The sequence below is a fragment of the Crinia signifera genome, chromosome 5, assembly GCF_055691185.1.
Source record: "Crinia signifera chromosome 5, ASM5569118v1, whole genome shotgun sequence".
Lineage (NCBI taxonomy): Eukaryota > Metazoa > Chordata > Amphibia > Anura > Myobatrachidae > Crinia > Crinia signifera.
In genome coordinates, this window is record NC_139221.1 from 106,415,403 (window position 1) to 106,440,790 (window position 25,388).

The following is a 25,388-nucleotide window of genomic DNA, read 5'->3' on the forward strand; positions in this document are numbered from 1 at the left end:
AGGGATAATCTGGGGAGATCTATCTTCCCCAGATAGCCGTTGATATCCTCCTCACTATACTGTAATCTAGATCTATACACCTCCTCAAAGTGGGAGGAGAAAACTTCAGCAATCTTGGGAGTCCCAGATATCACCTCCCCCGAGTCTGCCCGAACCCAAGGTATTATGTTTGACGGTCTATCCTGCTTTATGAGATAAGCCAATAATCTCCCTGCACGATCTGAATTAAAATACCGATCATGTGCACCTATAGCCATTCTACGACAGACGGTATCCTGGAGATGTTCCAACCACTCTTTTTGCGCCGCCAGCCAGGCTTCTCTAGTGATCTCTGAGTTGTTAACCAAGTACTCATTTTCTTTATCAGTCATCTTAACTTCCAACTCCCTTGCCCTTTTACGATTAGACTGCTTTAAAAATGCAATTCTCTTAATAAAGACGCCCCGCATATATGACTTAAAAGCATCCCAAACATACCCAAACCCCGAGGTGCCATTATTCTTCTCAAAGAACTCCTTAATCAATTCTTCCATTTCCTCTTGACCACCCATCTGCGCCAACCAGAACGGCTGAAGCCTCCAATACTGGAAGCCTTGTTGACTCTCTAACTCTAACTGGGCCAGCACAGGTGAGTGGTCAGAGATCCCCCGTGCCCTATACTCAATCCGGCTAATCCTGTCTAGAAGTGTCGGGGATACCAAAATTAAATCAATACGGGAAAAGGCATTATGAGATGAAGAAAAACAGGAAAATTGTTGAAGGTCGGGGTTCTTTAACCTCCAGGGATCACACCAGCCTATCTCCCCGATAAAGTCCGCGAATCTACTACCCTCCTTAACTACTTTTCCTACGGAACTATGCCATCTATCGAGTCTCGGTGAAAACACATTATTAAAATCACCCAAACATACCACCCCATTATCTGGGTATGAGGCCACAAATTCCACCGCTAATCTTAGTACATCAAAGGAGAAGGGCGGTGGAATATAGATCGATAATATACATAACCGAACATGATTAATAGCACATTCCAAAAATATGAACCTCCCAGCGTTGTCAACTCTCCGCTCCCCCACCTCCAAAACTACTGACTTTTTTACAAGCATCGACACCCCCCTAGCGGAGGAGGAGAAGGTAGAATGGAAACCCTGGGCGATCCATGGACGTTTCAGGGAGGGCACCCTATCCCTACTTAAATGCGTTTCCTGCAGACATATTATATCTGCATCCATATCTTTACATTGTTTTAAAACTAGGGATCTTTTTACCCGGCAGTTCAACCCTCTTACATTCCAAGAAACCAATCTAACCATTCCTTGATCTTCGTAAACATATGCCCAAGATTTTTCAAATACCACACCACCATGACAATTTGCATATAGTTGGCTTTGGAGAATAGTTCAGATAGGTTATAGACCACTCCTGCTTTGTAATTGCTGCAACCAAACAAACAACAAAACATTAATCCCCCCCACCCCAATTTCCTCCCCCACCCTGTATAACCTATACCCCTAGGCATACCTTATGCAAACCTCCCGCCTAATTGTCCCCTATTTCTCCAATATTAACCTCAGGAGCAATTAACTAATGGCCACCAAAGAGGCTCACACCCGACCTGCCCCGCACCCACCACCGCCTGCTGGAAAATCATTATCAATACTGTATCTTCGCACTCCCCTGTGTCTCTCTTTAACTCATCCAGATCCCCACCGTACACAGAAAAGGGAAGGGAAGGGGGAATACTGTAGAGCAGAGATTCCCAAAATGGCAAAAGGGAGAACAACAAAACAGAGAAGAAAACAAAAGAAAAACAAAGGGCACACATAGCAATAACCCATATAGTCATTCCTCTTCCCCTTGCTTCCTCTTCCCCTTTTTTTTTCCTGGTTTTTTTTTTCCCCTTTTTTCTTCCCTTCCTCTTCCCCCCCAATTCCCCTCCTGAACAACACACATCAACCTACTGACAGCTGCTTCCTACTGGGATATGTGGCATCAAGCCACCTTGCCGCCTCGTCAGAGGTAAAGAAAAACTTTGTAACCCCCCCGCCACCACCCTCAGTTTGGACGGATACAGCATTGAATAGTTAAGTTCCAATTCCCTCAGGCGTGACTTAACATCTTTGAATTTGGCACGGTCCTTCTGTACGTCTAGAGGGAAATCCGGAAATGCAGCAATCCTTCTGCCATTGTAGGCGAAGTCCGCCTTATCTCTGGCCAATCTCAAGACACTGTCCCGATCTTTATAATTCAGAAACTTGGCGATCAGTGTACGAGGAGATCCTCCCGGAGGGGGAGGCCGGCCCGGGATTCTATGGGCTCTCTCAATAGCAAACTGAGGGGAGAAGGCCTTGTTGCCAAACATCAAGGTTAGCCATTCCTCCAAGAATTTTTCGGGGGTGTTCCCCTCAACACGCTCCTCAAAGCCAATAAAACGGATATTATTCCGCCTAAGTCTGCCTTCCATGTCCGACATCTTTTGACGGATATCAGTAATTTGACCTGCCATTACTTTTACCTGTGAGCGTAGAGGACCAACCAAATCCTCCACTGCTGAGATTCTGTTCTCTGCTTCAGATACCCTCTCCCTTAATATCTGAGCATCGTTTCTGAGCAGTGTAATATCAGATTGTACTTTATTAATTTCTTGCAGTAACCGTGTCTCACATGAATTTATTGCTTCCAGGACCTGTTGGAGTGTTACCTCCTGGGCTGGTGGGTTCTTATTCTCCTTAGTGGGGGTGGAAAGCGGGGTGACCGACTGAGAGCTGCTGCCCGCTTGAGATCTCGCATATTTCTCCAGTCTCGCCGCAGCGGTATTTTGGCCCGTCTTACCCATGATAACTATAGCCTCCAGCTGCCCTGGGCCAGACAGATACCACTGCAGCACTTACAGTCCACAGGCCTACAGACACCGGGGATAGACCTGCCCTCCACCCGACTCTCACCCAGGCGTGGGTTCCAGTCAAAATAAATCGTATAATCGGCACCCCCTATACAGCCCCCACGTCAATAGAATCCGATTTGGACTTTTTATCTTAGATATGGTACACCACCAGGCCCACTTCTGCTACCTCTTATGAGACTGAGTAGCAGCCTAGGGTTACAGGCAAAGGAAAAGTTCACAATAAATCTTCAGGGCGATTTCACAGCCAAGGCAGCAATCAGGGGTACATTTACGCATAACCAACGGTGCTTGGTGTTAGTCCCTCCAACGCCCGTCTCTCACCCGGGGTTGGATTATAACTTGTAAATTCAGACCCACTGTTGTATGACAGTCCAGGGGAACGGTACAACAATTACAGTCGAATGCTTAGTAGATATCAGCCCCCATCGTACTTCCTCACAGTCACTGCAGAGTCTTTTCAATGTTGCAGGTCAACTAGCAGAAGACTCAAACGGTACACACCAGGAAATATATGGCAAGATTATAATTGAGGGTTTCTTTTGGCGGACTCACCCTCGACGGCAGGTTCTCAGTCTGGTCCTTGTGTTGGCACTTCTAGCGCAGTAGATGCTGGGTTCTTGCCACAAACATCATATGTGGTATAGAAGGGAACAGCTTATTTTCTTACAGCCTGGAAGCGCTGTACCCCCGTGCCGCGCTCTCCCCCGCCGGCGGCAACACCTCTCACTTGCTGCCGCACGGCTCTCTGCACTGGCGTCCACGTGCAGCCGGCGTCCGTATTGTCCGTGCGCTCAGGCACCACAGAGGGCGACACCTCAAGGACCCCTGCTGCTGCTACGGCGGCTCACCGCCCCGTTCTCCAACGCGCAGGCACCCCTCTCACCGGCACAGCCACGCTTGGATCAGGTGAGGGGGACTGGGGACAGCATATATCACCTGCTTGTGGGGAATTATTAGCTCAGAGAAGGGAGCTCCATTCTCGGCGGTGCTCACGGGGGAGGCCGGACACACGCCCTCACTCACGTCCTGCCGTGGCCACGCCCCTGACGTTGATAGATCTTTTTGAACCAAATAAGACTTAGCGATGTGTTCTGAGCAATCTGTCACTGCCCGTATTCTCAATAGAGAGAACACGGACAATGACTAGATCAGAGGTAGCCAACTCCAATCCTCGAGAGCTACCAACAGTTCACGTTTTCCAGACAACCTAGCTGCTGCAAAGGTGCACTCGTTGCTCACTGACACATTCAAAGATCCACAGCCGGAGCTAATTACTTCACTTGTGATTCTGTGAGGAGACCTGGAAAACATTAACTGTTGGTAGCTCTCGAGGACTGGAGTTGGCTACCCCAGGACTAGATATTTCAAGCATGCTTGAAATATTTAGCCAGGCTATAGCGACACATCGCTATGACTATGGGCCCTACACACACAGCAATTTCTGCTCATCTTCTAAGCCAGTGGTTCCCAACCCTGGTCCTCAAGTACCCCTAACAGTGCATGTTTTGCAGGTCTCCACACTGGATCACAAGTGCTACAATTAGCTCCACCTGCGGATCTTTTCAAATGTAACTGAATAATGAGTGCACCTGCTGGGTGACCTGGAAAACATGCACTGTTGGGGGTACTTGAGGACCAGGGTTGGGAACCACTGTTCTAAGCGATCCAGTCAAATTGCTTAGAACATAGGCAAAAATCGCTTTGTGGGTAGGCCCTATTATTTATGTAGTGGCAAAAAAAAAAACATAAAAATTTAATGTGGCTCTACTATTAAGTGCAAACCCTAGTGATAAATTTACTAAAGCTTCTAAAAATGAAAAGGTAATGTTCCCCCATAGCAAAAGGAGTATATAATTGTTCTCTGTGCCCATTTGGTGTTTTGTAAATTGTATAACGATAATAAAAATGAATAAAAACAAAGCTCTGCAAATAAACAGAGCAATACCAATGTTTACAACTCTTTTCCGAGTTTGTAGGCGCCAAATAATATTTATTTATTTTTCCTTAGTGCAGTGGAAAGATGGGAGTTTGCCTTTGCCTTGGCTTGTCTTTCCCTAGTGCAGTGGGGGAAACTAGCTAGCGCTAGTTATACTTGCGGGTGTCGACTGGTTTCCATGTCCTCCTGCAGTCGCGGCTCCTGCTTCAGCAGCTCATGCGGCTTGTTCGATTGAGCACCACAATTGCATGAAAAATGCCCAAATTGCACGTGAATTGCCCTAGTGTATGGGGGGCCTTAAGTCATAGTATAAAAATAAAGCTGTTCAGTGTATTTGCACTACGAGCAGCAGCAGACAGTACTTCTCCTGCAGAGAATACCTGATCTCACATTAGACAGATTGCTTTGAGCTAAATTAATGGTACCAACTTCACCTTACCTACTGAATTTATAGCCAAGAATAATTATAGGATATGTGTCTAAGTCGACAGTCAAAAGGTTGACCACTATTGGTCGATATGGTCAAATGGTAGACCTCAGTTTTTCATGATTTATTTTTTTAAACCGACTTGTGGGCATAAAGGGAGAATAATATAGTGTGTTGAAAGCATGTTGAGCGCAGTGAGCCATGCAAGGGGACCAGGTACACTAAATACAGTGTCCATATGTCGATATCGACACCAAAAAAACTCATGTTGACCAATAGCGGTCGACCTATTGACTGTCAACCTAGACACCGTCGACCAAATGATCCACACCCTGATTATAATCCTATCAGATTTTATTTTAGTGCCCCTTGCAACCCAAGCTGCTTCTGGTGTGTTCCTCTGCAGAATATACAATAGTTAATAGATTATTATGAGAACCATACAATTAGTATTAACGTGATTTATTACTACTGAAACCTTTATATATTCCAGGCAACGCTTTCTATATGCCCATAACACGGTTAGTATGTGCATGCAGTAGGTGTTATTATCAACCCCCACCACCACCAATCCCTTGCATACTGGCAGGGATCTTGCAGAGACATACCCTGCCGTACAGTATATATACTAAATACCGTCTTAGTAAAGGCACAATACCAACTCAATAAAGGAGAAAAATCATTGGCATGACATTTTATTTTGTGACATTAATTACAGCACACTGCCCTACATATAAAAGCATTACACATTTAAAACAAATACCATGATAGAGTCTTACAGATCATGTGTTTTGAAAGTCAAATCCATTTACTTTTGGCTTTATGAATGCTAGGAGAAGAGTATTTGGGGTACAAAATGTAAATAACTAAACAAAACCAAAAAAACTAAATAAATCCCCTCCGAAACTAAAGGCATAAAGTTCCTAATGAAAAGTTCAGTCGTAGATGATACAGTGACTAGGAGTTCCGGCATTCCATTATTTATCCCAACTGGTTTATTCTCCGCAGAAGAGCACAATAAAATGTCTTCAATGGGGGAGGTATTCAATTACATGCAAACTGTTTTTGGCTGATATGGCAATTTATGACTGATGTGCATTTTCGCGGTATCCAATTAGAAGCAATTTTTTATCGATTGAAGAGGGACCCACGACAGCACATGTAATCCGCGATAAACTCGGTTTATCGCTTGAGGCACCTGAAGCATAATGGCATTTGGGGGCATAGCGTGCAACATCAGGGCTAATTGGATAGCCTCAGGCAAAGATATTAGCAGGATAAATTACTGATGCAAAAAGAATAACCCCCAATCTACTTGTGTATAGATTGCTATCTTCATAATGCCGTCACCATTACTTTGTTATAAGGTTTGGGGTGTATTACATGCAGTCGGTTTTGAGAGGGAACACTGTGTGTCCTTTACTGACTGTATACATGGCAAATAAGGAATGGCTACTGCTCAGACAGCATAGCTATTCCATGTGGCGTCCCCTGTACAGTTAGTGGTCTTCTATAGGAAACAGCATAACCTGTTTGCAGTTTTATCATTACATCAATGACACGCTATTTTTAATTTACACACATAACAATAATATACATATAAAACTCAAATCATAACCATTAAGTGATTGTTCTGATTTTATTTCTCTTTTTTTCTTTCTTTCTTTTTTAAGTACAAATACATATAAAAAAAAACAGAACCTGTCCATCAATATGTCAGGTCTTAAATTAGAAAAAAAACAAAAACAGTGGAATGTATTTAAAAGCTTTGCTACTAACTAAAGTAATTGATCTTTTAGTTGAGATGCCGATGTTCTCAAAAATGCATATTGCAGTCAGTTAAAAGAAACAAACAAAAGAACAAACATGATAAAGACAATAGAGGGCAAAAAAAAAAAGAACCGAAAATCATAATGGTTGTAAGACATAATAATAGAAAGAACAGCCTTTAATATTACTGGTCTTTTCAGAGAGGTGATTTCCACAAAGTTCCAGGTGTAGCCAAATGAAAAGTGATGCAAAAATCTATTCTTTGCATTTACCAAATAAATTCATGTACTTAACATTCACTTTAAAAAAAAAAAAAATTTGGCCAAAACCAAAAAGGTACCATTGTGAACGATGAATGTGGCCAGCTCCTATTTCAGGTTCCCCATCTTATGTAGTATCACAAAAAAAATAACACAGATTGTAAATTAGACATAACATTAATCACAAGTCAAAATGACAGCATAGAGTGGATAAACAATTCTCTAACTTTTTAATACTGTTTAGTCAACTTTGTTGTTTAGGAGCAACATATGCTGGCTTTCCTAGAATTCATAAAGTCCCACAGTGTAACAACAGCACATACTGTATAGATGTATGTATGTATTTTAAGCATTAGAAAGGTATCAGGAGTCCAAGAAAGCTCAATGGATTTGCTAAGCAGGGCTCAGGTTTTGATGTAGGCAGCTTGAGACTTTAGAGACACAATTCACAGAAACCAAACCATCCCAAATGAATGCTTCAGGCACTAGTCATAATATACCCAATTACCTTACACAAGTGTTATTTTTTCCCAGAGGCTACCACGGTTGACCAGCAAGTGGTGCTATTGAACCAAATAACAGGATACAACTCACTCTGGCTACCTATTTTAAGACATCTTAGATTGAACCAAAAATATATAGCTAAAAAATATAGTTCAGCAGTGATCTGTAAAATGAGTTTTCTTTTTTCTTATTATTATATATATATATCATTGTAGGGCATTAACAGGAGGGAAAAAACGTACCACAGGAATACTGAGTGGTTTTAGAATGAATGCTGTTCTTTAACCCTTTCAGTGCCAACTTTGCTGTGAGAGATGTGCAAAAATATCTGCTAAAAATGCCAGGGTCGAGGAATAGGAATCCCTTTAGTTATTGCCGTCTGAAGTCAATTAACTTAAGTTTTGTTAAACATTGCACCAAAAACAGAACAGTCGCTGTGAGCACCAGTGGAAATTTTAGTGGATATTTCCACAGCAACGTTGGCACTCAAAAGGGTTAAAACATAAAATGAGCTACATTTATACACATGTAACAGGTACAGTACAAACTGCTTCCCAGCAAACATCTTTCTATTACTTGGATGGAACTAGAACATAAACGTAAAAAATATTTTTAATAGTACCTTTGACCACTCAATATCAACTCACGGGCAATTTTAAAGACACGTACCCTGTATGTTCAATACTGGGGGGACTATATGTAATAAGTTCCAATTTGCGGTGTTGATTACAGTGATACAGCCACTAAATTAAAAGCATAAATTTGTTTTAAAGACACAACCAGGTCGGCTTTGTGGTAAAACAAATTGGCACTTCAAATTTAGCACCTATATTACCAAACTTAAGCCAGTCCTAGCAAGTGGGAACCTATGTTATATAGCACAATATCTATTAAGTGTTTGACCTCAGAATTTAAAATGGCAATATAATTTATTGCAAAACCATTGCATTCAATAATACTGCTTTTTTAAACTGCACATGCAAAGCCTCCTGCTTAATAAATGTAGCGCTATGGGGGAGGTAATTAACGCCATTGTAACAGAGGCTATCTTTGCGGTGTGAACAAAGATGAGCGGGCTTGTTCTGCTTGACAGCCCTTGCTACATAAGCGCTAGCCCCAGAGATACGAATCATATTGCCTAAAGTGTAATAACCGTGCCATCTTCCTCAATGCCACCCTTGGGCAACACCAAACTGTTCCTTGGGTCAGCCTTTAAGCTGTTCAGTATTTTGTGGATACTTCCATTGCTTTCACGTCCAGAGTGGTTAATAGCCAAGTCTCTTTCTAGCTTGAGGCTGAGGCTAGTGCCATTGATGCGTGACAGACTGCCTGATGGCAAGCTGTGAGATTTGGGAATGTTGCGTGGCTCAAGGCTCCCTTCAATAACAATGTCCGCATCATCATCACTCTCCACCTCATCTGGGAGAAAATTCTGTAGCAGGTGAGCAGAGGGCAAACTGTGGTGACTTGCCGTGCTGTCTGTCGACTGCCCAGAACTGCCTGACATTCTGCTACTTCGAATATTGTTTCTTTGGTTTGCAGGCTTAACAGTAATAATTAGATTGTGGCTGTTTGCAATCATCATGTCTGTAACCTGGTCAAGAGTCTTCCCAGCTACCTCAATACCATTCACTTCTAAAACTTCATCATTTACTGCCAGCAGACCAGTGCTCTCTGCCAAACCACCTGGAACCATCCTGGAGATAAATATTCCTGGTACTTTTTCCAAACCCTGAGGGGTCACCCTGACACTAATTCCATCCCGAATATAGAATCCTAAAGGTTTTTCACATCCATGTCTGAACAGTCTTACTCTTCTGTGCGTCTCAGGAAGTATATCCACATCGATGATGGAGGAGACGGGCCTAAAGTCATGGGGCATGCTAATGTTGATGTGTGGCTTCTTATGGCGGAGGCTATCATTTCGTAATGCTGCCAAGGCGTGTTTCTTCTTTCTGTTCAATGTAGCTGAACCATACGTGCTGTAGTCTACTTCCTCTGTAAATAGATAAAATAAAGAGACTTTTAGAATTGTATACTCTGGAACATAAAGAAATAATAGCATATAAACTGAGTTTCTCATCTAATTAATAGTGTTAATAGCAGAAAATGTTATAGAAATGCCATAAGCTGGTGGTATGCATCATTTTGGTTCAAGTTAAACTAATTGCAGCAAATGTTTAATTACTACAAGTCATGGAACATGCGTTCTTCAATAAACCTTTCTATATCAATACTCAGAAATGTATTTGTAATAAAACACAATACTCATATCTCTCAAATGTAGATTTATTAACCATCTTATTGATACACTATGTATGGTATATGGCTGACCACAAAGCCAAAGTAATATATTAATGTGAATAAACATTTTTACAATATATAAAATTGTAGATCCAACTTAAAACACAGTCCTGCGCAGAGAAGTTTGAGTAGCTGCTGGTCTGAGGTCTGACCCCCTAATTCCGGCTTCCCCAAGCCGGCAAGCAAACAAGGTACAAAGGTAAGTATCCAGAAGATACAAGCAGGGATCAATCTTCAAACCGGAGCTGATGTATTGTTATCTACCACACATCTCTTAGGGATGGCAGGCGTCTCCTCTTCTCCCAAATGGAAATGCACAAATCGGGGGTAATTAAGACCCAGGATTCCCTTCAATCTTCAATGGACAAGACGATCCTTCCCATAGATATCATCACCCATAGGAATTCAAGAGTACTTAAAAGTACATTTCTCTCAGGTGCACCTGCTGAGACTACCAGAGTCTAGAGAGAAAGTACTAACAAAATATGTAATACTTAGGGAAAGGACTTTAATCTGGCATTTATTACAGGGTATAATGCACAGTATAAGAGCCTTGAACATTCATTTAAAAAGAACTGGGATATTTTAAAACATGACCCCGTGTTAGGGGAACATTTACCAGCCTGCCCGAAATTTATTTATAGAAGGGCCCCGAATATTAAAGTAGTCAGTGCCCTTCCCAATACAAAGCGTCCAGGGAGAACCCTGACTAAAGGGTTCCATAGGTGCGGGCTGTGCAAGGCCTGTAGAGAGGTGAAAAGTAATGGAATAAGTAAACTGACTAAATTTAATATTAATGGCATCAAACACATTTTAGAAGATTTTATAACTTGTAATACAAGTATATTGTATATGGTATTGACTGTTCATGTAACAAATTTTATATCGGTCGAACATCGAGACCTTTTAAAACAAGCCAAAGCGAACATCTCAATAACATTAAAAAAGGTTTGGAATCTCATTCTTTATCGCAACATTTTAAGATTGTGCATAATTCATCTGTGTCACAAGTTTTTCTATGGTATCAAATCGCAAAGTGGTTTTAGAAACCAAAATCTTAATACCTGTTTAGCAAGAGAAGAAATTAAAATGATTTATAATTTTTATACTTTGAAGCCAAAGGGTCTTAATGCTGACTTTGAGGTCAAATGGTTTTTATAAGTAATTTTTATGTCACCATTTATGTTCTTTTAATCATATTTATTTGCACTTTTTATTGTACTTTTTTAGATGTTTTTAATCATGTAATTAATATGAAATTCTGTATATTGTAGTGACCGTTTGCTGCCGTTACTGATGGACTGATCTATATAAAATTGCCAGAGATTGTTGGGCAGTGAAAAATCTGACCGTCAATTTCAAACATACAGCCGGAAATTAACCTAAAAAACATGGCACCCTAACCGGAAGTCAAAATGTCCAGCCCGGAAGTGGGGCAACGCATGGCACCTGCAGCCGGAAGTCACGATATCTGGCCCGGAAGCAGGGCAACATGTGGCTTACTACATGGATTGGAAGACGCTATTAGAGTTCCCGCCGTCCAGGCCGGAAGTGGGGCAGCATGTGTCCCACTGCACTACAGAGACCCGCGACTGGAAGCTAGCGGCCGATACTGGAAGTCCACGCTCGTGACACAGCGGAACCCCATGATTGGCCAGCACGGGATGGACTTCCCCCTATAATAAGTGGGGAATAAGACTAACAGCTATTCTCCTTGAAAAAGGAGACATCAGTGTCCGAATTGCAATGGAAGTGCTGTGCCTGGACTTTGTGAGTGAGAGGTGGAATCCTCATCTGGCATTTGTTGTGGAACGTTCCCGTGTTTACATCTGATACCACCTATGCCTGTATGAGAGCCCTTTACCCGGTTCTCCATCTCTTCCGATAAAATCCACCCCTCTCCTCTTCTTTGGGATTTACTTTGTTTAATTTTAAACCTGGTTGTTTTTAAATAAAAAAGTGGTTTTACACTATATATTTCTCTATCTTGAATTCCTATGGGTGATGATATCTATGGGAAGGAACGTCTTGTCCATTGAAGATTGAAGGGAATCCTGGGTCTTAATTACCCCTGATTTGTGCATTTCCATTTGGGAGAAGAGGAGACGCCTGCTATCCCTAAGGGATGTGTAGTAGATAACAATACATCAGCGCCGGTTGTGTAGTAGATAACAATACATCAGTGCCGGTTTGAAGATTGATCCCCGCTTGTATCTTCTGGATACTTACCTTTGTACCACTTTTACAATATAGATTGATTTTTAAAAGATATTTTATCCACATTACCTGCTGGATCAACCAGAGTGATTATACTCTATACAAGGGTGAGCTACCTACATAATAGACAATGTGTACCCATCGCCACTGACAGGACCCAGAATGTGCCTACAAACTTGTCGATGCCAATAGCAACAGAGCGTTAATGGCGACCATGCTAGTCCTTGTTAGTGATGTCTTTCGTCTGCCCTATGTTGCCACTAGACGTGTCCCATATGTTGCTCCAATCCACCGGATTATACAGATGGAGCCTCTCTCATCAGGTCTGCTGCTGGCGCCAATCGCCACGGCGTCCCGGCAGCTCTGGTATGTGTGCGTCCCCATTTCAGGCACTATACATGCGAGCATCAGAGACGCTCGTGCATCCACGTGCGCTGGCGTGCCAGCCGCCAGATATGGGCGCCAGGCGTGCCAGCGGACCGGATAAGAAAAGCTCCATCTGTACAACATATCTTCTAGTTTGTAGCCAGCTTTAGAAAGTATGGTAATAAATATTTAAAGGAAAACAAAGAAAATAAGAACAAATCAAGCAGGTACATCTGTATATATATATATATATATATATATATATATATATATATATATATATATATATATATATATATATATATATATATATAAATCAAGAAAAAAAACTGCTGGACAGCAATTAAAATCTGTCAATACTGCATATTAAAGTAAAAACTACATTTTATATATTCCTTGTGAGGACATACTGTATCGCTATAAACACACCTGGAAATCAATCTTTCTTCAGAAGACTAGGGGGTTTTTAACTTCCTCTTGCCTAATATAGCCAGAACATTCCTTATGAAATTACACTCCTAATGGAATGCTCAGTTTCATTTGAAGCTAATGTTTGGTTAATAACTTACCTGGTCTTCATGAGATTGTTTTTAACATAACAGTTATAGCTACAGTTTTCATACATGAAAGTTTATGTTGTGTTCTTATTTTATTGTGGTATTAATAGATTTTAATTGTTGTTTCAATTTCTTTTTGTTCACTCAATTGGTGAAAAGCGGTCAAATATTTACCAAATTTTTGCCATGAAGTTAAAAAAAAAAACAAGTTCCATTTATTTAGGGTGATGGAAAGATAAAAGTACTGCGAGTGGGAAATGGTGAATAGAACAGAGCAAAACGCTATTGTTAGCAGAGATTTTATCAGACTGTCAAGTCCAGTCATGTCAGGAGCACAAAGACACCAAAACACGGATCAACAAGTCCACAGTGTACATGCCAGCATACAAAATACATGAACTGAAGATGACTAATGGGATGCAGCATATACATACTCTCTTGGTTAACACAGTCTATACGAGGCCAGAATGCATGGCTGAGAGCCCTGATTATAAAATAATTGCATGGTGACTTACTAGTGACCTGGGTTTGAAGGCTTGTGTCATCTTCTTATGACCCTGACCGTCACTTGTCTTCACTAACAGAATCATAATTTGAACCCAGTGGGCAGCTAATCATGACAAACCGTAGAGTTTATAGTATATGATGGAAATCCTAAGCAACTACTAAATAATGCTAAGAAATACTTATTACAACAATCAACAACTTCAATACAATTAATATGTGGGAATGAATGGGATCTAGGCTGATACCATTCTTTTTGTCTGCCTTTTGTCAAAGTGCAGCTTTTGTGTGGTGCTTTCAGCAGTAGAAGGCAGAAACATAACAAATTAACATAAAACATCATTAGACCAACCTCTACAAATTTCCAAATTGTATTCCCCTTCTTTAAAAGGTGCTCTCTCATTGGGCCAGATGTACCAAACTTCTAAAAGTATAAAGTGGATGTGTATGGGCAAACAACAAGCCAATCAGCTCCTGACGTTTTTTAAACCCAGCCTGTAGCAGGAGCTGATTGGCTGATTGCTTATAGCTGTCCACTTTATCAGTTTTTGAAGCTTGGTGCATCTGGCACATTGTGGTAAAGATTTATCATGGCCCCTAACAAAACTGCTAAGTAAATATTGCTATTTCTGACAAGGTAGTGGCGTCCTAGTTCAGTGGCCATGCGAGATGCCGGCCTAATTCTGACTTAAAAAAGGGGCAATCACTTTGCAAAGCAAAACCATGCCTTGCACTTCAATTACAGCCCTCTCCTACTCATTACCTCTATACCAACATCTTCTTCAATCATTTCTCCCAAAGGCTGTCGGCCCAAAGTACACCTTTGCTTCCTTACAGCTGTACTGTGTACTGAGAATTGTAGTGCTAATTGTTACCTGTGCTCGGTTTTAGTTTTTCTGTTATGGTCATGTTAAGTTCTGTGTGCACTGTAATGTGTGCTGTGTGTATGGTGCTGCAAACCACTTGTGGTGCCTTATAAACAAAATTAAATAATAAATAATAAGAATAGATATCGGTCAAAGAGAAATACAACTATAATTCGCAGAGACGCCTTCGTGTTTATTATATCATATCTATGGAGATCAAAAAAATATTCATTTGGATAAACATACACACTTACTGATTGGCTGCTTAATATGTCTGCCCAAACACAAATGAGTGGGCATTTCAATTTGCCTGCTTAGTTGTGAGGTCCATTGCCACAGGCATATGGCTCGGATGACTGTAAATAGATGTACAGATGTATCTGCAAGATACAGCAGCTTGCTTTGCTGCGGGGCTATTGTGACGTCTGTGGAAGATGGAGAGATGTGCTATGTGATATTTTACACAATGGCAGTTACACAATGGCAGACGGATGACTGAGTGCAAATTACAGCCAATGTTACAGATCCCTATTAGACATGCTGCCCATACACTTGTGCGATCGGATTCGATGCGACATCGCAGTTAAAAATGCATACAATCATTAGATTTATCAGCCAGATGTGGTCGAAATCGAATGATTGCATGCAATATCTCACAAGTGTATGGGCAGCAATAGATTAAAGCCCTGTACACACACATCTATTTGCTTTTGATTCGATGTTAGATTTAATTTTCTATTAGATCTGGCATTAGATCTTTCCATTCGATTTGGCATTAGATCTGCACTTTTGCATTAGATATCGAATTCAATATTGAATTCGATATACATTCATGGTATATTGTACACATTCGATTTACTAGATCGAATTCGATATTTCCTTGGCTGTACAGTAGATTTTTCTGTTCGATTTTGGGAAACTGGGAACGTGCATCGAATCAAATGTAGTTAGAAAGTGACGCAAAAACCATTCGAATTTGTTTAGGATTCGATTAGCTTTCGATGCATGTGTACAGGGCTTAAGAGTAGCAGTCAGGGCCGGCTCTACCATTAGGCAGCTGCCTAGGGTGCAGGGATTTGGTGGGGCACCACCAAGTCTACCTTTCAAAAAATCAAGGCTGTCTATGAAGATTCTTGTTGTACTTAATACAGGTGGCGGCTGCGGAACTTCTAAGACCTCACCGTTATACTTTCCCTTGAGTCATACTTCCCCCTTCTCCTTTTACTTTGTTGTGGGTAGCAAATGAAGGCCTCCAGGGAAAGAGAGGACTTTCTTACCGGGGGGCTGGGAGGACCACCTGTTTTTTGGGAGCCTCCCTGCCATTGACGGAATGTTGGGCAAGTATGTCTTAAGGCATGGGTCTTCAAACTGTGGCCCTCCAGATGTTGTGCAACTACAAATCCCAGCATGTCTTGCCACAGTTTTTTGCTATAAGGGAGTGTTAAAACTGTGGCAAGGCATGCTGTGATTTGTAGTTTCACAACATCTGGAGGGCCACAGTTTGAAGACCCATGTCTTAAGGGTTTAGAGAGTGAGTATTGGTGACCACAGGGAGAGAGGGGGGGGGGGGGGGGCGTAGTAGGTTTAGGTTTTGCCTAGGATGCTGAGAAGCCATACACCGGCCTTGGTAGCAGTTATTGTATGCCTGTACAAGCAGCCGTGTGACCAATTTAAAATAATTGCAATGTTCAAGTATCTAATAAACCGATACACACACACACACACACACACACACATATCTGTGTGTGTGTGTGTGTGTGTGTGTGTGTGTGTATATATATATATATATATATATATATATATCTTGTTTGACCTTACGCTTTACCCAATTAGTCATATTAGTCAGAGCTGGTCATTTCCCAGAAGTAACTTCTCTTGATATTTTGACAGGCAGCGGCTTTAAAGCCATCCTGACCATGTAATTGTTTCAGCATGACTACATCTACAGGATTTTAAATACAGAGGGAACACCCCTATCTTACAATGCTGTCAGTAGGAGGGATCCTTTAGCACTGCCCATGTCATGCTCTGAATACTCAGTGGGTGACACATTAACTTGAAAGGCTGCATTGAAAAAGCTTCTTCTCGGAAATAACTTTTCTTCTAAGGTTCTTTATGTTGGACACAACCCACCATTCTGGTTCATGTGAAGAGAGACTACCCTCCAGATTACTCAGCTGCACGGAGAGCTCTACCTTGTCTCTAATACTATGCATCGATGATTACAGGTCAATAAAATCGTCTGGAAAGGCTTTGTGAGGAGAGTAAAAGGCTGTAGTGTACAAACAAAAAGACTGCTTTATTTTACTGCTTTCACATCGCAAAATGCAGGGTTGCACCGTGACTTTGAAATGGTTCAGTCCTGATGCGACCATGCATTTTGTTCTTCCAGGTCCCTTCGGTGAACCGGCAATATTGCCGGTTCGCTGACGTCATAAGGGGCAGGGTGGCAAGAATCAAAAGAGGCGGTGGATGAGGGAGCACTTGGAGCTGGCACTGCTTCAAGCATTACCTCCTCCATCAGTGTGAACAGGAACTGGGTCACTTGATCCGATTAACCCAGTGGTTCCCAACCCTGGTCCTCAAGTACCCCCAACAGTGCATGTTTTCTAGGTCTCCTCACAGAATCACAAGTGACATAATTAGTTCCACCTGTGGATCTTTTAAAATGTGTCTGAATAATGAGTGCACCTGCTGGGAGACCTCGAAATCGTGCACACTTGGGGGTACATGAGGACCAGGGTTGGAAACTACTGGATTAACCAATTCACACTGCACAGCAAAGAACCAGTAAGAACCCTGCCTTTTTACCTGCTCGTAATGCTGGTTTGCTGGAACTGGTAAGCCTGTTCAGATCGCACCTTACCGGGTCGAACCGACAAAAAACTGGCATGAACCCGGTAATTAGACGCAATCTGAAAGGGATATTATTTAGACTAACTCGCCTATGGCAAGTTATGCCTTATTAGGAGCTAGTTAAAATGCCTGAACAGAGATATTTCTTACAGTAATCACTTAAAATTTTAAGGGGGTGGGCTGTAACCTGTCAAAATGTACAGTATCTATACTTGTATCTCCTGAATTGTGTGGAGTTCTCCATGACTGCTGGAAATTCCCTAGTGAAGTGTCTGGGTAGAGCTGCCAGTGGTGCAGGAGGTGTGAAATATAAGCTGGGGTGAATTAGGGTCGAATCCACAATATGGTATAAAACCAAATAGGTCAAAGGTCAATGGGCCAAGCACTAATAAACCAAAAATTTGGATTGGTGTTGCATTAGGTTGCAAAGTACAAATGATTGCCCAAAGAAAATTTCGACAATGCTAAAGGTCGACAGATTAAAAAGGACTACATGACCACAGTAAACAGGTTTTTGGCCAAATCTTATATATTCCATGTTCATGTTTCTGCTCATTGCATTCCTTTTCTCTATAGATGTCCACTTGGATAGTAAATCAAGCATAAATTGAGAAAATGTGAAATACCCAAAAACTTGTGTCACCCTTTTGAATCTGTTGACCTTAAGCACTGTGACCTTTCATCTGTCAACCTTTTATACTTTTACTATGCAGCTGTTAGTTATCTAATACCGCTTTCAGACCGCAAATGCAGGGACGCACCGGGACTTTGAAACGGTTCAGTCCCGATGCGACCCTGCATGTGCAGTCTGTTCAAATTGCATCAGTGAACCGCCAATATTGGTGGTTCGCTGACGTCATGTGGGGGTGCAGTGGAGTGTCATTGGGGGGGGGGGGGGGCAGCGCTTAGAGCTGGCGCTGCTCCAAGCGCTGCCTCCTCCATAGTGTGAACGAGAAACAGTTCGCTCACCCGGATTAACCCGTTCACACTGCATGGCAACAAACCGGTTAGAACCCTTCTTTTTACCCTGTTCGTATTGCAACTGTTTAGCTGTAACCGGTAACCCCTTTCACATCGCACCAATTACTGGATTGAACCGGCTTGAACTCGGTAATTAGGTGCGATGTGAAAGAGGTATCAGCTGCAGGCAGGGACAGGATAACAGATTATTGTAAGAACCACAGAGCTGGTGTACTTTTGTACCCTGAACGAGAAAAAGCAGGAGGATAGTCCAAAGTTCTTGTGGATTTTTCAAAATGAAACAGACGACGAGACTTGAGCACATTGGGGCAGATGTATCATAGCAGCGCTTATCGCGCCGCTATGATACTTCCTGCTTCGCCTCAATAGCGAGGCGAAGCAGGAAGGGACATCGACAAGATGTATTAACATCTTGTCTGCCGAAGCGGGGGAGCGTTAACTCCCCCCTCCGGCGATGTCCCTTTCTGGAGATAGCGCATCAGTTAATACTGATGCGCTATCTCCTGTCCCCCGGCCGGCTGTTCACGCGAGATCCCCAGCGCAGCCCACAGCTGACAGCAGGGACAGCGCTGTCCCTGCTGTTTAGATAGGGCTTCGCCAGCCTGATGCTGACCGTTCATACATTCGGCCTGCTATCATTTTGATAGCAGCGCCGATATGGACAGGGGCGCATAGCGCCCCTGTCCATTACCGCATTCCCGGCTCTATCATACATGGGGGAGAAGCGGTATCAGTGCACATAACGTGCGCTGATACCCCTTCTCCCCCATAACAACGGATCATACATCTGCCCCATTGTGCCATAGACCAGGCAGGGCACCTGGAAAATGTGGGATGGCATGCCTTAAATTATTGGAAGGGGGAGAGCGGTATTTAGAAAAAGAAATAAAATTAGACTAGAATTCTAGTTCTCCCTTTAACCTTTAATAAATGTGCAAGAAATACGAGTACGAGTTTGCAATTCATTCTCTTGCCGGTTCATACCATGATAACGACAGTAACAATAAACCCATGTCACTGGGGGACAGAAACCTTTGTATTTATGCTTTACATTTGCAGAAGAAAGTGACGCTATAAAACGTTCCTACTGTATACTGTGCGTAGTTCCCGTATTAAAGACTGATATAAACTGCAGTGGGAAACACCACTCCCACTGCTTACACAGCTGCGTATTCTGAGGAAGGCTGCCAGATGAATAACACCACGCTTAGCGGATAGGCTTCTATAAACAGTATTCCACAGTACATGCTACGTTCAGACCCAAACTCTGCTCTCTGGGCTCTTCTGATGTAACCAACAACACTAATTGACACTTCAAAGACAGAATTGCTGCAGGAAAATCCATTCAGACAGTTTAGGCGTCAGGCCAACACTAAAATGTGTCATCCCTGTAAACTACAAATAGATGGGCAGCGTCTAGATTAGACAAAGCTTTCCCCATAGTAATTGTAAATAGTTTACTATGCAGACCAGACAGAATTATAAGCACCACACACAGTCAGTATCTCCTACAACAATGTATATGTCACTCTCTTTTCACCTTGGTTTAGAAACTTTAATGTTCTGACGTAAAGTTCTAAAGCCCTAATGAAAACACACATTTGTTACATTTAGAGTTGTTTAATTGAAATAATCCTGCAAGGCAATCTGTAAAAATGTATATGCTTATATTTTAAGTCATGACTAAATGTATGTGTGTTTATACTGTAAATCTAACATTTTACTAAAATGTTGCTCATTGTTTTGGTAAAGGTCAAATATCGGACTTTGTTCATGTCCACTGAGGTATATGTATATGTTAAATCCAATTGGCCAGAAAGGATGCCACTGCCGCGGAGGGTTTACTGATCAAACATTTGTATTTTACCCTAAATTGAGGACTGGGGAGTATTAGAAAATCAGTAGGGTTACCAGGGACATGCTCTACTGCAGCCAATCCTGTGGCTCCTGTGATATCTCCCAGGCCTCACGGCCAATCCTGTGGTGTCTCCCAGAGAGGGACTTTGAAAAGTGGAGGTCGATCCAGCAATTTGGTGCCTTCACATCGGTGCATCGGATAGGGCAGGGCAACACCGGCCCTCCAGATGTTGATGAACTACACATCCCAGCATGCCTTGCATCAGTTTCAGCATGGCCACATAGCAAAACGAATGCAAAGCATCCTGGGATGTGTAGTTCATTAACATCTGGAGGGCCGGTGTTGCCCAGCCCTGGGATAGGGGAATTGGCAGGAGCTGAGTAGCTTGCAACGCATGCTTCAGAGAGGAGCAGGAGATGGTTGCATGCTCATAGAGCAGTGTTTTTTAACCACTGTGCTGTGGCATACTAGTGTGCGTTGAGCTGTGTGGGGATACAGTCGGTTGGTCAACCTAAAGATGGTCGACAGTCATTAGGTCAACATACTGCAAGGTTGACAGGTCATTAGGTCGACACAAGCATTAGGTCAACATGGTCTAGGTCAACAGTCAAAAGGTTGACGTGGGTTTTTTCACTGTTTTTATAGCCGATACCGTCCACTGGGGCGTAGTGGGAGAATAAAATCGTGCGCGAGGCACCGTGCCCGAAGAACGGCGAGTGAACGCAGCACACAATCCTGTGTCCATGTTGACTGTGTCGACATTCGGTTAAAAAAAAAAGGTGAAAATCCCCATGCCGACCTAATGCTTGTCCCATGTCAACCTAGCAGTACGTCGACCTAGTGGTGTCAACCTAATGAATGTCAACCCTCTTTAGGTCGACCATATGATCCATATGCTTCCAGATCTAGAGATGCCCAAACCAGTTTACAGCCACCACCAGTTTAACTGTTATTTACTGGTCTCTTTTTTTCATGTAAAGGGCCAATGTATTTTATTTTCGTTACCTGTGGGGACCAGTGTGATTGTCTTTATATGGGGGCCAATAGTTTTTTGTTTTTTTTCCTGTGGGGGCAAATAAGTTTTGCTTTGTGGGGATCTCATGGTGTGCCTTGTCCATATCAAATCTTATTTAGTGTGCCACAAGGTAAAAAGGTTGAAAATCACTGTCAGAGCTTCCATCCATGGCTCCACAGTTGTCCGCAATGTTGTGTAGTTCTGTTGTTGACCTCCTTGGACAGGGCCAGGCACCACTTTTACTGCGGTGGTGCCTGGAGCTGCCCTCTGACCGTGGTAGTGTTGTAGGCTTCTGCCAGAATACCAGCTCTGCCGACTCCCACCCTGCAAGAGATGCAGCCATACAGGCCGGAGATGGTCACCACTAGGATGCCCCAATGGCTGCCAGAGGAGAACATCAAAAATAGGAGAGTAGCCTGCAGGACGGTGTTCAGAAGGCTGGACAAGGATACCACAGTGGAGGTGTCCTAAGGTGAGCTGCAGTGTCTTGTCCTCCAGGTGTGTTAGGACCTGAAGGGGAAGGTGAACTGCTAAGTCAGCTGCTATCTACCCATATCCTCTCCCAACCACCATAACTGCCCATAGCACTGCCTCTCCATAACCCCATCCTTGTTCCAGTATTTGCACCAGCTGTAATCTCCTTACTGCCTCTCCTTAACCTCCTCATTTCCCCCAGTACAGCCCACACTACTATGGCACAAAACTACCACTCAGACATCCAGGTGCTCCCAGTTATGTGCCATTTTTATAAACCCTTTGAGTGCCAACATCTCTGTAAGAGTTGTGAAAAATATCCACTAAAAATGCCAGCATCACTCACATTTGTTATATAAATTCAAATTAATAAATGTGTTAAAAAAGGTCATTATGATGAATATAAATGTTTGCTTGCCAATTTTCACACCTATTTTGACAAGTTCACTTGGCACTCAAAGGGTTAAAATAGTATTTCTAGATGAAATTTGGTAAGCTGCCATTTTAGTAATCTGGAGGTTTTTTGCTACCAGCATGAGGAAACCGACTTCATATCTTGTGTACACAGGCAAATGTGTAGCCCCAATACAAGTATGATGCCCCAGAACAACATGACCTAAACTGGCATATTCACTCGTACGCAGATCTTTTAACAACCCTGTGGGGCAGGGTTTTTCCCTTGTCAAATGAAGGGGAGAGATTGAGCCGTGGCGATTTCTATGGCCCCAGTTAACAGCCTGTTATTCCTAAATCTTTTATAAGCACCCTGCAGTAGCCCCTAATGATGAAAAATTAAAACTATCGGAAGTTTTTCATTAGCTTAATTGGTCCTTAATTGCTCACCTTCTTCTTCTGGATCCCGATGGGCTAATCTGCTGCAGCAGCAGGGTAAGTGTGAGTGTGTGAGAGACCCCTGTCAGGCGTGTGTCCCAACTCCCCTCCCAGCAGCAACCTCCCAAGTGGAAAGAAGGAAGGGAGATGACCGGGACCAGTGAGCCTTCCTCACCGTCTGAGACACACCAGTATACAACCTTTTTTCCCCTCATCTCGCCAGCTATGTTAATTGGATCCCATGGGTATCAGAAGCACACATACCTGCGGTAATCCAAAATTGGCACACGGTCCAGAAGCCATTTTTTGCAGTCAAAACCTTGCACCAGTGTGTATATATACAGTATAATTTGGGTCTCCTTCCTCCACTCCAACCCTATTTCACAACATGCTACACAGCAGTGGGTGACCAGGAGAGGCAGAGGGTGACGATATAAGGCAGGGGGAGGCAGAGGTTGCCAGCAGAAGACAGGGGAGGCAATGGGTTACAGGAAGAGGCAGATGGTGTATTTCAGGGAGTAGTTGACATATAGAGTAAGACTGACAACAAAAGGCAAGAGGACACTGATGGTGAAAGCGGCAGAGGGTGATGGGGAGCAAATTTGACAGAGAGAGACAGTGGGTTGCTGGGGTACAAGCACAAAGTCCTGTATGGCGCAGGGAAGAGGGAACATTTCCCTTGGTGGGGGCAGGAACACAGTGGTCTCTGCTCTGTCTGTGACAGGGGCCTCTGCTTTTTGTGCTTTCCAGGTGTGAGCTGCCTTTAACCCCTTCATGACAGAGCCAGTTTGTGCCTTCATGACAGAGCCCTTTTTTTCAAATCTGACATGTCTCACTTAAGTGGGGATAACTTTTTTTTGCTTTTACTTATCCCAGTGATTTTGAGATTGTTTTCTCGTGACACATTGTACTTCAAGTTAGTGGTAAATTTTCGTCGATACAGTCTGTGTTTTTTTGTGAAAAATACCAAAATATCGTGAAAAAATGGAAAATTTTGCAATTTGCAAAATGTTAAATTTTCTGCTTGTGAGACAAATAATCATACCACTCAAAATAGTTAATAACTAACATAGACCATATGTCTACTTTATGTTTCCATCATTATTTCAACTTCCTTTTAATTTTTTTGGACACTAGGAGGCTTACAATATGAATAGCAAATTCTCAAATTTTCATGAAAATTTCAAACACTGATTTTTTTAGGGACCAGTTCAGTTCTGATGTGACTTTGAGGGACTTGTATGTGAGACACCCCCATAAATGATGCCATTTCAAAAACTGCACCCCTCACAGTATTCAAAACAGCATTTTGGAAGTTTGTTAACCCTTTAGGTGTTTCACAGGAATTAAAACAAAGTGTAGGTGAAATTTCAAAATTTCTTTTTTTTTGCAGAGTTTCAATTTTAATACATTTTTCTAACGAATACAGTAGATTTTACTAGAGAAATGTGACTAAAAATTGATTCCCCCAATTCTTTTGTTTTCAAAAATATCCTATATGTGGCCCTAGTGTGCACGTTGACCAAACCACAGGCTTCATAATAGAAGGAGCACCTACTTGATTTTGGAGCCTCCTTTTTATGAGATTTTTTTTTAGGCACCATGTAGGTTTCTAGGCACCATAAGTGCTAAAAGTTAGGAACCTCCCCCACAAGTCACCCCATTTTGCAATCTACACCCCTCAGGGAATTCATCTAGGGGTATAGTGTACATTTCAAACCCCCAGGGGTTTCACCAATTTTGGTACAACTGGGATGTGAAAATGAAAAATTACATTTTTTTACACAAACATGCAGTTCTGGCTCAAAATTTTTCATTTTCACAAGGAATGAAGGAGACAAAGCACCCCAAAATCTGTGCCCCAATTTCTCCCGAGTACGGCAATGCCTCACATGTGACCAAAAAATACCAGTTGGGTGCATGGCAGGACTCAGAAGGGAAGGAGTGATTTTTGGATTTTGCAGCACAGATTTTGGTGGAATGAATGGTGGGTGCTATGTTGCACCAATACAGTGGAACCCCCCCACAAGTCACCCCATTTTGCAAAGAACACCCCTCAGGGAATTCATCTAGGGGTATAGTGTACATTTCAAACCCCCAGGGGTTTCACCAATTTTGGTACAACTGGGATGTGAAAATGGAAAATTACATTTTTTTACACAAACATGCAGTTCTGGCTCAAAATTTTTCATTTTCACAAGGAATGAAGGAGACAAAGCACCCCAAAATCTGTGCCCCAATTTCTCCCGAGTACGGCAATGCCTCACATGTGACCAAAAAATACCAGTTGGGTGCATGGCAGGACTTAGAAGGGAAGGAGTGATTTTTGGATTTTGCAGCAAAGATTTCGGTGGAATGAATGGTGGGTGCTATGTTGCATTAGCAAGACTCCCAAAGCACCAATACAGTGGAACCCCCCCACAAGTCACCCCATTTTGCAAAGTACACCCCTCAGGGAATTCATCTAGGGGTATAGTGTACATTTCAAACCCCCAGGGGTTTCACCAATTTTGGTACAACTGGGATGTGAAAATGGAAAATTACATTTTTTTACACAAACATGCAGTTCTGGCTCAAAATTTTTCATTTTCACAAGGAATGAAGGAGACAATGCACCCCAAAATCTGTGCCCCAATTTCTCCAGAGTACGGCAATGCCTCACATGTGACCAAAAAATACCAGTTGGGTGCATGGCAGGACTTAGAAGGGAAGGAGTGATTTTTAGATTTTGCAGCTCAGATTCTGGTGGTTTTTTGG

General features: G+C 42.5%; 1 protein-coding gene and 1 long non-coding RNA gene across 2 annotated transcripts in view; one reads left to right on the forward strand and one right to left on the reverse strand.

The window, feature by feature from the left end:
• The window catches only part of LOC146080469 (uncharacterized), a 20,975-nt gene extending 8,961 nt beyond the window's left edge, over window positions 1-12,014 (forward strand). The window contains exon 2 of the long non-coding RNA XR_014474887.1: window positions 11,381-12,014. This is a non-coding gene — a long non-coding RNA (uncharacterized LOC146080469). The remainder of the gene's footprint in view (window positions 1-11,380) is intronic.
• PARD6G (par-6 family cell polarity regulator gamma) overlaps window positions 5,948-25,388 on the reverse strand; it is a 120,665-nt gene continuing 101,224 nt past the window's right edge. The window contains exon 3 of the mRNA XM_083187805.1: window positions 5,948-9,800. Within this exon, the coding sequence (XP_083043931.1) occupies window positions 8,941-9,800 (860 nt within the window). The 3' untranslated portion in view covers window positions 5,948-8,940. The remainder of the gene's footprint in view (window positions 9,801-25,388) is intronic.